The sequence below is a fragment of the Typopeltis vanoorti genome, chromosome 21, assembly GCF_054136105.1.
Source record: "Typopeltis vanoorti isolate ZY-2024b chromosome 21, IOZ_Tvanoo_1.0, whole genome shotgun sequence".
NCBI lineage: Eukaryota > Metazoa > Arthropoda > Arachnida > Uropygi > Thelyphonidae > Typopeltis > Typopeltis vanoorti.
This window is the reverse complement of record NC_143569.1, coordinates 90,304,616-90,319,179: the sequence shown is the minus strand read 5'-3', so window position 1 is coordinate 90,319,179 and position 14,564 is coordinate 90,304,616. Positions and strand designations below refer to the sequence as shown.

Here is a 14,564-nt window from a genome sequence, read left to right as displayed (position 1 = left end):
AAGACAAGCCTTCTTGTTCTTGACTTCACTGCTCCTCTTAGTGTTATGTTTCTTGTGCGTTTTTGGCCATTTTGAACTATATTTATTATAGCAATATCTTAACAAAAGAGAAGTTATAAAATAGTAAGTAGATTAGTAGACTAAAAACATGAAAATCTACACTAATATACTAAAAAACACTAATTATCTAAGGTAAAAACCACCACTTTTACATGAGCTCTAATTCACTGACTAATCACAATGTATCTCGAACCTGAGAATATGAATTCAGCAATAGTGGCTGATGGATATCATCATGGTAGAATGTTCAGCTGAACTGGCTGTGTAATGTGGGTGTGCACAGGGAAGATTCCACATGATTGTCGTGATGAAGAATTTTCCAAAAGTTGGCAAAAGATCACATACAGAAACAGTGAAAGCAAATTTATACTTTTCAATGAACAGCATGGGTTTACTAAGGGAAGATCATGTTAGAGTAACTTGTTCACGTTTTATAAAGTTAGTGTTGGGTGAGACAAAAGGAAGATGCATCATGACTTATGGACTTTGTTAAAGTTTTTGATAGGATACAGCATGGAAGACTTATATAAGTTGGAGGATATGTATGGAACTGGATTATAAAGTATTAGTGTGGATAAGATAAAAACTGACAAAGACCTCAAAAAAAGGAGTATAATAATAATAATAATAAAAGGGAAACATGCATGTTGAAAAATAATAAGCATTTCCTCTCCCTCTCTCTCCTTCAGCAATAAATTTTCAACCAATCTTGCAAGAAAAATAAATAGCATATAATAAACAACTTACCTTGCAATTCAGGACCAACAGTTGTGATGAGGGCAGAAAGACATTTTCCAATACATTGATGAACATCTACATGTGCAGGAGGCATATTTAGAAGTAACTTTAAAGTTAATGACAGTGTTGGTTCCACATAACTACGAAACATGGGTCCACCTGAGTCTGCTATCATGGAAAGCGCATGTAATGCCCAAACCTGCAATTATTTATAAATATTAAACACACTTACTACTTACGAAAACATGGCAACATATTTGATTTCATGAGCAATATTATAGAAATAGTGCATTTTTATTGATGATGCTTGTCCATATATAATCATATGTTATTAATTGGCTTGACACAGATCAATCCATGCCATTACACCTCAATATTTAAATAAATATAAAAACTGACTCACATATTTAAAATGTTCATTTGACCACTGCATTATGCAATGTATTACTTGTTCTGCAGACTGTCAGTGAAGGTTAACAAGTATTTCCTTGTAGGGTCAGTGAATCTTAAAATGCATTTACTTGAGGAAGTACATGTTAACATTTGAGCTGATCTAGTAGAGTAGCTCAGCTCTAATGTATCATAACTCCTGATTAACCACACAACAAGCTTGTCTTGTCTGCTAACGATAACATAAATCACTTTATAACTTCTATAATGGATAAAATCGAAACTGGCAGCTGCTTCTCTCATAATTTGGGACATTGTTTTCTTATTTTGTCTATCCTATACCTCACACATTCTCTTATTTCACTTTTGCTCCTTCCCTCTGTACCATCACTACCAAGTACTTAAATTGTTCAGTACATTTTGCTTCCTTATTAGCTTTATCTCCAGCCTCCCGCTACTTGCCATTTTCTGTTTACTCTGATCTTTATTATCATTGTTGCAATTTTCTTGTCATGCCATACATTTTGGTGGATCTTGTTTTGACTCTGTATATTGCATCAGTAGTGTCTTAACCCTTAATAAATTCAAATGAGAACTATATACTGTATTACTGATGTTTGCAGTTTATTAGAGTCGTTGAGCTGTAATGGTCTCCAGCATCTTAGTAAATCCATTAACTTGATGCCTCTGTAATTTCATATTCCAGTAAGTCCCCTTTTTTGCTTATTGGCAGAAGAAAGTTCTTTTTTCTACACTTCTTTCTCTTTTGATTTTCTTTGTCAATATTTGCAGCAAAATGTAAGGTCTTGAGGTTTGGGACACATCGATGGGATGCTGAATACTCTATGGGAGGAGTTAAACTGAGGAAGTAGGAGAGACAAGAGATCTGGGTTTGATGATTGATAGAAACCTGAAATTTAGGGGACATATTGCAAAGGTAGTGAAGGTAACACAGAGGATTGCTGCAATAATGAGAAGGACTCTGACCTGCAGAGATAAAATAGTTATCATTCCATTGTATAAGACTCTGATCAGACCACACTTTATTCTCTAATGTGACCTAGGAGGTCTGATCTAATGATCTAATGTGTTCGTTCTAATCCCTCCTTCTCAAGGCTTATCTCAGTTACAATTCCAGACAGTCCAACATGCTTTGCATTACCATCCTTCACTGTTGCAATTTTACATTTAAACATTCCCCTTACCTGATAACTTCAATCTTTTTTTTTTACCCCCTTTTCTTTTTTTGTTTGATCTTCACATTTATAATATGTAAAGAACTCACTACTAACCTAGACTGCATTACTATTTCCTTGGTGCTTTCATTTTTTTTTTTTTTTTTGTAATTTCCATTCCTCCTACTCCCCATTTTTGATCCTTTACACTCTTCAGTACATTTAAATTTACTCTGTTAATTTCTACATCCAGTAGTCTAAATTACTAATATGTTTTTCCTTAATTTCTTTCTCTCCTATCAGATACATCTTTATCTTTAATGTTATACTGCCTATTTCTTACCCACTCAAATGTTTGTTTAGAAAAATTATGTGAGATTATCATAAGGAACTTTTTTCCAATGTTCTGCTACCTGCTTATATCTCTCATACATTTTTGTAATTTTCCTCTTTTTCTCCCTAATTTTTAACTATCCCCTTCTCCCTTCTTATTTTATGTACCTTTTCCTTCTACCATTATCAAGACTTGACAGTCATTCCTTTTCACTTTTCTCCATAAGACTTTTTCATTTCATTCCATATTTCATCTATATACTTTTTTTTTTTCATCTTAAAGGTTTTCTTTAAACATTCCCCTTACCTGATGACTTCAATCTTTTTTTTTTTACTCCTCCTCTTTTTTTATTTGATCTTCACATTTATAGTCCCCTCTGAACAACTCTTTTTAATATCTACTTAAATGAAATAATAATAAAATGGAATAAAAATTTACATCAAGGAATTAAACTTTCTCCTACAGTAAACTTAAATACTCTCCTCTTTGCCGACAACCAAATAATAATCACAAATTCTGAAGATAACTTACTGAAAGCTTTAAAGCTATTTTAGATCTAAATAAGATAGCCAAAGATTATGGTATGATAATATCAACAGAAAAATCAAAAACTATGGCCTTTAAAGGACAAGATCCAGCAAGAACTAAAATAGTAATAGATAACAAGATCTTAGAACAGGTGAATTCATTTAACTACCTAGGAGGTATGATCACATATGAAAATGAAAAAGATATCATCATCATCATCATCATCATACGTAACAAGGATTTAGGCCTAAAATGGCCTGTTCCGGCCTTAGAAGTCATCGTTGAATCGTTTAAGAGGACGTCCTGGTTTTCTTTTTCCTAATGGCTTGTACTTTAAGGCTTGTTTTGGTAATCTTTCTGTTTTCATTCTTTGAACATGTTTATTATTATTATTATTATTATTCAGGCCTCCAAGGAGTCAAAAGACTCATCGAGGGAGGTCCTTTCTAAGACATAAAGTCTGTCAAGACTCATCGAGGGGAGGCCCCCCCCTGAGAAACACAAAGTTTATCATACCACTCCTTAAACTCACTAACCGTTCTCGCTCCCACTACTCCATCAGGCAATGCATTCCACGGCTCAACCACCCTCCACACAAAGAAACCACTCCTTACCCTCTTGCTCACAGTTTCCTTTCGTAACTTCCAGGGATGGCCTCTTGTCATCACTCCTTCCCGCTGATCAACCAAGCGAAAGAACTCCCCAGTGTCAACCCTGTAACCACCTCTCAACAGTTTAAAAGTCTCAATCATATCACCTCTCCTTCTTCTATCCACCAAACTCTGCAGTCCACATTCTCTCAGCCGATCCTCATAACTATCCTTGTACAGTCCTGAAACCATCTTTGTCATCCGTCTTTGTATCCTTTCCACAGTTAATTTATCCCCTTCAAATCCTGGGGACCAAATCTGAGAACAATAGTCCAAGTGTGGTCTGATCAGAGACTTATACAACGGAATGATAACCCTCTTATCTCTGCAGGTCAGCGTCCTTCTCATAATAGCAGCAATCCTCTGTGTTACCTTCACCACCTTTGCAATATGACCCCTAAACTTCAGGTTTCTATCAATCATCAACCCCAGATCTCTTGTCTCCCCTACTTCCTCCAGTATAACTCCTCCCATAGAGTATGCAGCATCCCATCGATGTTTCCCAAACCTCAAGACCTTACATTTTGCTGCATTAAACTGACACCCCCATTCATTTGGCCATCTATCGCTTATTTAAATCCTCTTGCAGGGCTACCACATCTGCACTATTACTAATAATCCTTCCAAGCTTCGCATCATCCGCAAACAACTGAATATCCCCCTGCAATCCACTGGCTATGTCATTGATATAAAGGTTAAACAATATAGGTCCTAGTACTGAGCTCTGTGGGACCCCACTTGTAACCCTCTGCCTCGTGGAAACTGCTCCACCATACACAACTCTCTGATACCTATCAGACAGCCAATCCTGAATCCAGTTGACCAATCTGACATCCAGACCCATGTGCTGCAACTTAAATATCAGCTTATCATGTGGCACCCTGTCAAATGCCTTCGCCAAGTCTAAGAAAATTGCAGTATATGCCTTTCCCTCATCTAATGCTCTTGTAACTTTATTATAAAAGGCTAGCATATTGCTAAAACAAGAGCGTCCTTTCACAAATCCATGTTGATTCTCACAGATAACATTACCCTCATCTGCCCAATGCTGTACACGGTCCCTCACTACTTTCTCCAAGATCTTAACAACTACTGATGACACACAGACTGGCCTATAATTAGACACTTCCAGTCTGTTACCACCCTTATGCAATGGCACTATCTTACCTTCCTTCCATTCCCTGGGCACCTTTGCCAAAGCCAAACTTTCATTGAAAAGCCACGTTAAAGGTATTGTCAATTCCCTAGCACATTCTCTCAAAACTCGTGGTGAAATACCATCCAGTCCCACAGCTTTACTGACATCCAGAGTACTCAGTATCTGAAACACACTCTCCTCCTGTACCTCCAGACCTCGTACCAGTCCTATCCCTCTAGCATTAAAACTGACTCCTCTAGGATGAAATACTCCAATAAAGTGTTCATTGAACAATTCCACTATGTCCTCTGCATCAGTCACTCTATTCCCATTTTTATCCCACAATATCATTCTTCCACAGTCATTTCTCCTCCTACTGGCCACATAGCTAAAAAATTCCCTAGGATTTTCTTTGGATCTTAGGGCCAATCTCCTCTCATATTCCAGTTTCGCTTTCCTTACCACACGAGTCACTCTTCTGGCCTGTGTCTTATATTCCTCATGCATCTCTTCACCTGTCTCCTTATATCTCTTCCATAGCCTCTTTTTCGCATGCAATTCCTGTTTAATATTGTTTGTCATCCACTTTACTCCAAATTGCGCCCTCTTCTTCACTCGTGGTATACAACTTACCATTGCTGATAACAAATATTCTTTCACAATTTCCCACGCACTGGTGATATCCCGGCCTTCCAATTCCTCCCTCCATGAAACTTCCCGAAGTTGACGTCTAAGACTATTATAATCACCTGCCTTATAATTCCACATAAGTTCCCGTCTCTTTGATACTCCTGCATGTCTATTCATTTTCCAAGTCAAAACCATATGGTCACTCTCTCCAACTGGTGGGAGAGACGTCAACTCAGTTATTATCAACTCTTCTGATGCTATAACCAAATCCAAAATTTTTGAACCTCTTGTTCCCTCTGTTACATGTTGCCTAAGACATTTGTCCCTCAAGAATTCTAGAAATTCCATTCCCCTATTGTTACATGCATGTTCCTCTCTCCAATTTATACTACTGAAGTTAAAATCTCCCATAACAATCATTCTTCTTGCACTTGCCAAACTTAGCTGTCTAAACATCTCCTGGTCCCCATCCTCTGTGCTCCTGGGTCTGTAGCAACACCCCACTAAATATCCTGTCTTGCCTACCTCTAGCTCACACCATACGCTCTCAAAATCATTTGTCTCACTTCCTTCCAAATTCTCCACTCTTAGAGGACATAGGTCATCACTTATCATAAGCAGCACCCCACCACCACGCTTTCCCCTGCTATCCTGGTGAAAAATGCTATACCCAGCGACTTCTATTCCTGTTTTTATATCCCCTTCTGTCAACCACGTCTCAGCGATCGCAATAATTTTTGGCCAGGCTGATGCTATCTGCGCCACCAATCCCTCTCCCTTATTCCGGATACTCCTGGCATTAGTATACAGCATATAAATGCCATTGTTTCTATACCCAGCATTATCCCTTCTAGACTCCACTGGGCTCAGTGTTACCTGACATTGTCTCCCTTCTCCCAAGTATCCATTCCCACAAGAGGCCACCCCTGCTATCATCCTCCCTGGGACACACTGACTCGTTCAGAACAGCAATCTCTCCAGATGCCTACGTCCTTCCTCATTCAAATGTAAACGGTCTCTCGCAAATAACTCCTCTCTTTCCTCAAACGCACTCCAAGCATCCACATATACCAGTCCTCTCTTGTCACACATTCTCGCTATTATGCCATTCAATATCACCGCTCTTCTGCTCAGCTCATCATTATCATACCTAGGCAACACGCACACTATTTTTCCTCTCTCTGTCTTCTTCCGTACAGTCTCAAGCAAAAATCTCATATCTCTCGCTGCCCGACTTACATTACCACTCAAGTCATTCGTTCCTACCATCACAATCACCTCATCCACCCTTTCACTTCTCTTAATTGCCATAGCCACCCTTTCTATTGTTCCTCCTGGCAAACACTCCTCACGCATCCTATCTTGAACACCACGGATCATTGAGTCACCATACATTATACCTCTTACCATTCCATCGCTCCTATTGTTTCCATTCTCTCCTCTTCTTTCATTCCCATACCTCTCTCTTCTACTGTTTCCATTCTCTCCTCTTCTAGCACTCCCATACATCTCTCTCATTCCCTCTCTCCTACTGTTTCCATATTCTTCACTTCTAGCACTTCCATATCCCTCTCTCATTCTGTCTCTCCTACTACTGTTTCCATCCGCTCGTCTTCTAGCATTCCCATACCTCTCTCTCATTCCATCTCTCCTACCGTTTCCATTCTCTCCTCTTCTAGCACTTCCATATCTCTCTCTCATTCCGTCTCTCCTACTGTTTCCATCCTCTCGTCTGCTAGCATTCCCATACCTCTCTCTCATTCCCTCTCTTCTACTGTTTCCAATCTCTCCTCTTCTAGCACCCCCATACCTCTCACTCATACTCCTTAAATTCTCTCTCTCTCCTACTCTGATTCGCCTTGCATTCATCTCTTCCATTCTCCTAATCTTATCTTTCATACTTCTGCTCTCATTCACTAGACATTTCAACTCATCTATCTCCCTCTGCAGGTCAGTCACTCTTAATCTAAATTCACTCTCCCAAACAAAACCATCTCCTAAACTTCCACAGTCACTCACACCTTCCACACTATCAACCATTATTTTCTCATTCTCTCCTATCATACTACTTGTTTTCCTACATTCATTCTCCGTTCCTGGAGAAACAAAGTTGGATATCGATATATCTAAAGTACTTATTTCCTCCAACTGCCTGCATTTTGCGCACATACGCTCTCCACTCTCTTTAACAAGCCACATATGTAATTCTCTAGAAGCATACATACCGCAAGTACTGCATGCCACAAAGTCCCTTATGATATTGCTAATAATTGAGTTCTTAAATGGCGGAGGACTTGGCGTTACGCCACTTGTGACTGCTGCTGAATCCACCATCATTCCTTACTGCCGAGTAGCGTAATCCTTAATAATTATTCAATTAATAAATAAGAGGGGAAAAAAGTACAAACATCAGAACATTTAAGTACTAATATAATTAAATAAAATGAAATATAACTAAATACAGTAACTTAGCTTCGTTTTGTCTTCCACCGTTACGCGTTCGATTCTGACGGTACCAACATATATTATATCGCGACAGCAACTAACTTCCGAAAAACAACCACTGAAGTACACTCGTATTCAGAGAAAAAATTCAGTACTCAAAAACGTAGAAAAACGGACTATTCACCGATTAAAAATCACTTTCTTCTGCACAGCTCAAATTCACCGCCACGTGCTATGGCGACGCTAGCGCCAAAAGTAAAACACTTGACCAAAGACTAGTGACTGCAGATATGAGAATCTTGAGAAAGATTAGAGGTGTAAACAGACGGCAGCAATGGCAATATCATATTAAAAATGAGGATATTACGAAAGAACTTGGCATTGTCAATATCCAGGAATGCATTAGAAGAGCTAATCTCAAGTGGTATGGTCATTTAAACAGAATGGGCAAGGAAAGATTACCAAAACAAGTGTTCTCTGCCAGGTTGGCAGGAAAAAGACCCAGAGGAAGATCAAGATATAGGTGCATTAATATGGTACAAAGTGCCTTAGACAACAGAAATATAAGATCTGATAATATTGGAGTCTTGACAAGTAACAGACTGATCTGGAGGAAAATTGTAGATAGGAAGTTAGTAATGATGTAAATTTTTCATGTAGTACTATCATATCCTGTACACTCCTTGAGGGTACATGGCAGGAATTTGATGATTATGGTTGAGATTTCCTGTTAAAATGCTTTTCATCTTAGAGAATTGGGCTTTTGCATTGTTTATTCTTGATCTTGTCTTCTCTTGTTCTGCCATCTTCTGTTATTAGGCTTCCAAAATATTTAAAGCTTTTCACGTGTTTTATTTGTTTCCTGCTGATGTCTATATGCTCTATATTAATAGGGATTTTGCCTGTATCAATGATTTTAGTCTTATCTGTGTTGATTTTCATTTTATATTTTTCAAGGTTATTATTTAGTAATTCTAGCATTGTTTTTAACATTCTTCTGTTTTCTGCTACAAGGGTTATGTCATCAGCAAATCTCATACACATGACTTGATCACCATTTATCTTTATGCCACTATTTATTTTATCTTTAGTTTCCAGAATGGCCTTTTCAATATATAAATTAAATAAAAGTGGTGAAAGTATACATCCTTGTCTTACTCCACTCCTTATATTTATTATTTTCTCCTTATCATTGATTTTAATCCGTCCATTTTGAATTTTGTAAATTTGATAAATTATTTTCCCATCCCTCAAATCTATGCCAATATTAGTTAGACAATTTAGGAGTATTTGCTGGTTTACTTTATCAAATGCTTTCTCTAAATCAAGGAAGCAAATGTAAGTATTTTGACTAAGGTCTAATCTTCTCTCTATTATTGTTCTTAAACAGAGTAGTGCCTCTCTTGTTCCTTTATTCTTTCTAAATCCAAATTGGTCTTCATCCAATAGACAATCTATTTTTGAATAAATTCTATTTTGAATAATTTTTAGCAGAATTTTGCTAACATGTGGAATTAAAGCTATTGTTCTAAATTGGCTGCATTTGTTTGCATTGTTTTTTTTTGGTATTGGTATTACGGTTGATTTCATAAACTCCTTTGGTATTTTTCCGTGGGCTATTAAATGATAAAGTAAGGTTTTTGTCTCATCACCTAGATTTTGTAGCAGTTCTATAGGAATATTGTCTACTCCTGGACTTTTTCCCTTACTCATCTCGGACAGTACTTTATCAAATTCTTCTCGCATTATTGGAGGTCCTAGATTATCTTCATTTTGATTTTCTATGCTGATATCAACATCAAGTTCGTCGCCATTATAGAGATTTTCAAGATAATTCTACCATTCCATTGATACATCCTCAGATTCTATTAGTAATTTTCCATTTTCATCTTTGATGGCATTGTTTTTGCTGTTCTTATTAAATTTGAAAGTCAGTTTGTTAATTTCTTTATAGGCTTTCTCTATGTTTTCTTTTTTTAAATAATTCATCTATGTTATTACACTGTTCTTCTAGGCATTTTTTTTTGGCTTGTCTACATTTTTTTGTAATTTGATTTTTAAGATATTTGTATTTGGCCACATCTTCTTCTTTAACAGCATTTTTATATTTTCTTCTTTCATCCATAAGGCCAAGTATTTCATCTATTGTACAATGTTTTCTTTTTTCTTTTTCTGCATTTTTCAATAATTGATTTGATGAATTTGTAATTAACTCTTTAATCATATTCCACTGGTTTTCAATATTATTCTGGTTATTTATGTTTTCTGGAATGTTATGATCAGTTGCCTCTTGATATCCTCTCTTTACTCCTTTACTCTTTAATTTTTCAAGGTTCCAACTTATTGGTTTGTATCTTTAGATTTGTTTCCTATGTTTCTGTTCAGTTTTCATTAAGACAAGTTATGGTCACTACTAATGTCGGCACCTGGATAGCTTTTGCAATTTTTTATTTGGTTTCTGTATCTTTTCTTGATCAATATATAATTTGAATCCCCAGGTGCTTTCCAGGCTTTGTTCTTATCAGCTTAATATATATGGGCCACAAGATATTAAACTTATTTTTTGATAGCAGTAAAGTGATTTAGGCTCGTTTCACCTTTGCCGTGAGTTGCCTAGTATTGTACAACCTTAGTTCCCTTCTGGGTATTGCTTCTTGAGGACATATATATATATATATATATATATATATATTTATAAAAATAAATTTAACTGACTAGAACCCGAGAAAGTATAACAAAAACCTTTAATACATCACAACTAGTTTCATCGGTGATCCGACTTCTTCAGGTGAGAAATAAAAACATAAGACATAAAATAACACGGTAAAAAATGAACTTTACAGCTTAATAAAAAGCAGAATAATAACAGTCATATTTGAATAGGTGACCGCGTGCTACCGTTGGCATGAGTAGAATGTGTGCGACAGCTAATTTTTGAGCGCCAGTACTGGATTACTGCGCTATGGGAATCGGGTAAATTGTAGCTAAGATTATTGTTTAAATGTGAAGGGTCCAGAACTATTTCTTTTGATTCGATGATTCTTCTTTCGAATTCATCCTTGCAAATATATAAATTAGTAGTGCGTTCCCAATCAACTTGATGTGGCTGTTCTTCAAGGTCAGAGTTTGCCGAGAAAAGGACATGACTGGAAAGGGCGCTCGCTCGTGCTCTACTGTAGGAGATGTCACGTCTATGTTCCTCAAGACGAAGTGAAACAGATTTGTCTGTCTGGCCAAAATAAGGTCGACCACAGTTGCACAAAACTTTATAAACACCAGGAAAATGCAGATGGTTGTGTTTTGGTTTTGGTCGACTCAGAAAAGAACGAAGTTTTGGCAGCGTAGTATAGTCGGTCTTTATGTTGAATTTTTTCAGAATCTTAGCTAGTTTTGGGGTAAGAGTGCTGATAAAAGGCAACTGTATATGAGTGATAGGGTTGGAGTCATCTTCTTGTCGAGGATGTTGGCGTGGTCTCAAGCGTTTAGTGATGTTACGAGACAAATATCCATTATTTAAGAAGGTGTTTTTCAGGAAGTTAAGCTCTGTTTGAAGGTCTTCTTCTGTGGAAATGAGACATCTTGCTCGATGGGCGAGGGTGGAGATGATGCCCAATTTCTGAGGTGGGAAGTGATGAGAAGAACCATGTAAATATCTATTAGTGTGGGTGGTTTTTCGAAAAATTGAAAATTTAAGACAGTCAGGAAATCTACTGATCTTTAGATCCAAGAAGGGGAGAACGCCGTTAACCTCTAGTTCAGATGTGAATTTAATGTTTTGATGTTGGTTATTTAAATGGTTTAGGAAGTTTTGCAGTTCCTCTAAACTATGTCCCCAAATAAGGAAGACGTCATCGATGTAACGTAACCACAGTTTAGGTTTCAAAGTAGCTGAGGAAATAGCTTTCTCTTCAAAATCTTCTAGAAAAAAATTAGCTAAGACTGGAGATAGAGGGCTGCCCATAGCTAAACCGCTAGTTTGTTTGTATATTTTCTCTTCGTAGCAGAAATAGCCGGAATTGATGCAGTGAGTTAGAAGAGCGAACACTTGTTTAGAAACCTTGTCCTTAAGAAGACTCAGAACTTCATCTGTAGGAACATTCGTAAACAATGATACGATGTCAAAACTCACCATTCTGTCCGAGTCTAAAAGATTCAAATTTTTTATTTCTGAGATGAAATCTTCAGAGTTTTTGATGAAGGAAGAAGAATTGCCAACTAAATGTTTTAAAGAAGCTGCAAGATATTTAGACAGATTGTATGTAGGTGAGTCAATCCCTTCCACAATAGGTCTTAAAGGGGTGTCAACCTTATGGATCTTAGGCAAGCCGTGCAACCGAGGAATGAGGGGATGGAGAGAGCGGAGAGATAGTCTTGTATGTCTAGGAAGTTCAGAAGTTGATTTCAGAAGATTGTTTGTACGGTTATGAAGTTCTCTTGTGGGATCACTTTCTAGCATAGAATACGTATTAGAACTTAACAAGTTGTTCATCTTACAACGGTAGTCAGCTTTGTCTAAGATTACAGTTGCATTCCCTTTATCAGCAGGTAGGATAATAATGTCATTGTTGTTACGAAGTTGGTGTATTGCTTTCCTTTCTGTCGGCGATAGATCATCTGTAGGACGACGACTGTTGTTAATGGTAAAGATGGCATCGATCCTAAGTAGATTCACAGTTTGTTTTGGTAATTGTCCAGCTGCCTTCTCAACTTTCGTAAGAAAGAGTTCTTTAGGAATGAAGGTCGGAGAAGGAACGAAGTTAAGGCCCTTTGAGAGCACACTAAGTTCTGCAGGAGAAAGTGTGTGAGAGGATTTGTTAATCACAACATTTTTTAAATTTTGTGAGTTGATATTGGATTGGCGAGTTTGTTCCTGTTTGAGTTGGTTGAATTTTCTGATAAGAATTAATTTGTTGGAGAGTTGCGATCTAGAAGCACGGAGAGAGCTCGTGTTTTTAATATCAATCCAGAACCTGTTGTCTAAAGATGAGTTTAAGTTATTTTCTAAAGAATCTCCTTTGCGGAACAAAGAAGCTAATGTGGACTTGGTATCTGCGATTCTTTCATATAATAAATCAAGTTTAGCCTTGTGATAGATATTATGAGCACGTTTAGTGCGAATCAATTCTTTAAAGTCTAAAAACTTTGGGATGACAGAGTGAAATTTGCATCTTTTCAGAAAAACTAACCTATTAATAAAAAGTCCAATTTTTACCAGAGTTTTTTCATAATCCTTGATAAGATGTACATTAACCTCGTCAGAAGGTAGATAAATATTGTTGAAATTAGGATTTACTCGGGATGTATACATTTATAAAAATAAATTTAACTGACTAGAACCCGAGAAAGTATAACAAAAACCTTTAATACATCACAACTAGTTTCATCGGTGATCCGACTTCTTCAGGTGAGAAATAAAAACATAAGACATAAAATAACATGGTAAAAAATGAACTTTACAGCTTAATAAAAAGCAGAATAATAACAGTCATATTTGAATAGGTGACCGCGTGCTACCGTTGGCATGAGTAGAATGTGTGCGACAGCTAATTTTTGAGCGCCAGTACTGGATTACTGCGCTATGGGAATCGGGTAAATTGTAGCTAAGATTATTGTTTAAATGTGAAGGGTCCAGAACTATTTCTTTTGATTCGATGATTCTTCTTTCGAATTCATCCTTGCAAATATATAAATTAGTAGTGCGTTCCCAATCAACTTGATGTGGCTGTTCTTCAAGGTCAGAGTTTGCCGAGAAAAGGACATGACTGGAAAGGGCGCGCACTCGTGCTCTACTGTAGGAGATGTCACGTCTATGTTCCTCAAGACGAAGTGAAACAGATTTGTCTGTCTGGCCAAAATAAGGTCGACCACAGTTGCACAAAACTTTATAAACACCAGGAAAATGCAGATGGTTGTGTTTTGGTTTTGGTCGACTCAGAAAAGAACGAAGTTTTGGCAGCGTAGTGTAGTCGGTCTTTATGTTGAATTTTTTTCAGAATCTTAGCTAGTTTTGGGGTAAGAGTGCTGATAAAAGGCAACTGTATATGAGTGATAGGGTTGGAGTCATCTTCTTGTCGAGGATGTTGGCGTGGTCTCAAGCGTTTAGTGATGTTACGAGACGAATATCCATTATTTAAGAAGGTGTTTTTCAGGAAGTTAAGCTCTGTTTGAAGGTCTTCTTCTGTGGAAATGAGACATCTTGCTCGATGGGCGAGGGTGGAGATGATGCCCAATTTCTGAGGTGGGAAGTGATGAGAAGAACCATGTAAATATCTATCAGTGTGGGTGGTTTTTCGAAAAATTGAAAATTTAAGACAGTCAGGAAATCTACTGATCTTTAGATCCAAGAAGGGGAGAACGCCGTTAACCTCTAGTTCAGATGTGAATTTAATGTTTTGATGTTGGTTATTTAAATGGTTTAGGAAGTTTTGCAGTTCCTCTAAACTATGTCCCCAAATAAGGAAGACGTCATCGATGTA

The 14,564-nt window shown here is 37.2% G+C and overlaps 1 protein-coding gene across 4 annotated transcripts in view; it reads right to left on the bottom strand.

Moving 5' to 3' along the window:
- LOC150095098 (HEAT repeat-containing protein 5B) overlaps positions 1 to 14,564 on the bottom strand; it is a 665,516-nt gene that overhangs the window by 294,771 nt on the left and 356,181 nt on the right. For all 4 annotated transcript variants that reach the window (XM_090410861.1, XM_090410863.1, XM_090410862.1 and 1 more), the window contains one exon: positions 808 to 997. In XM_090410861.1, the coding sequence (XP_090266987.1) occupies positions 808 to 997 (190 nt within the window). The remainder of the gene's footprint in view (positions 1 to 807; positions 998 to 14,564) is intronic.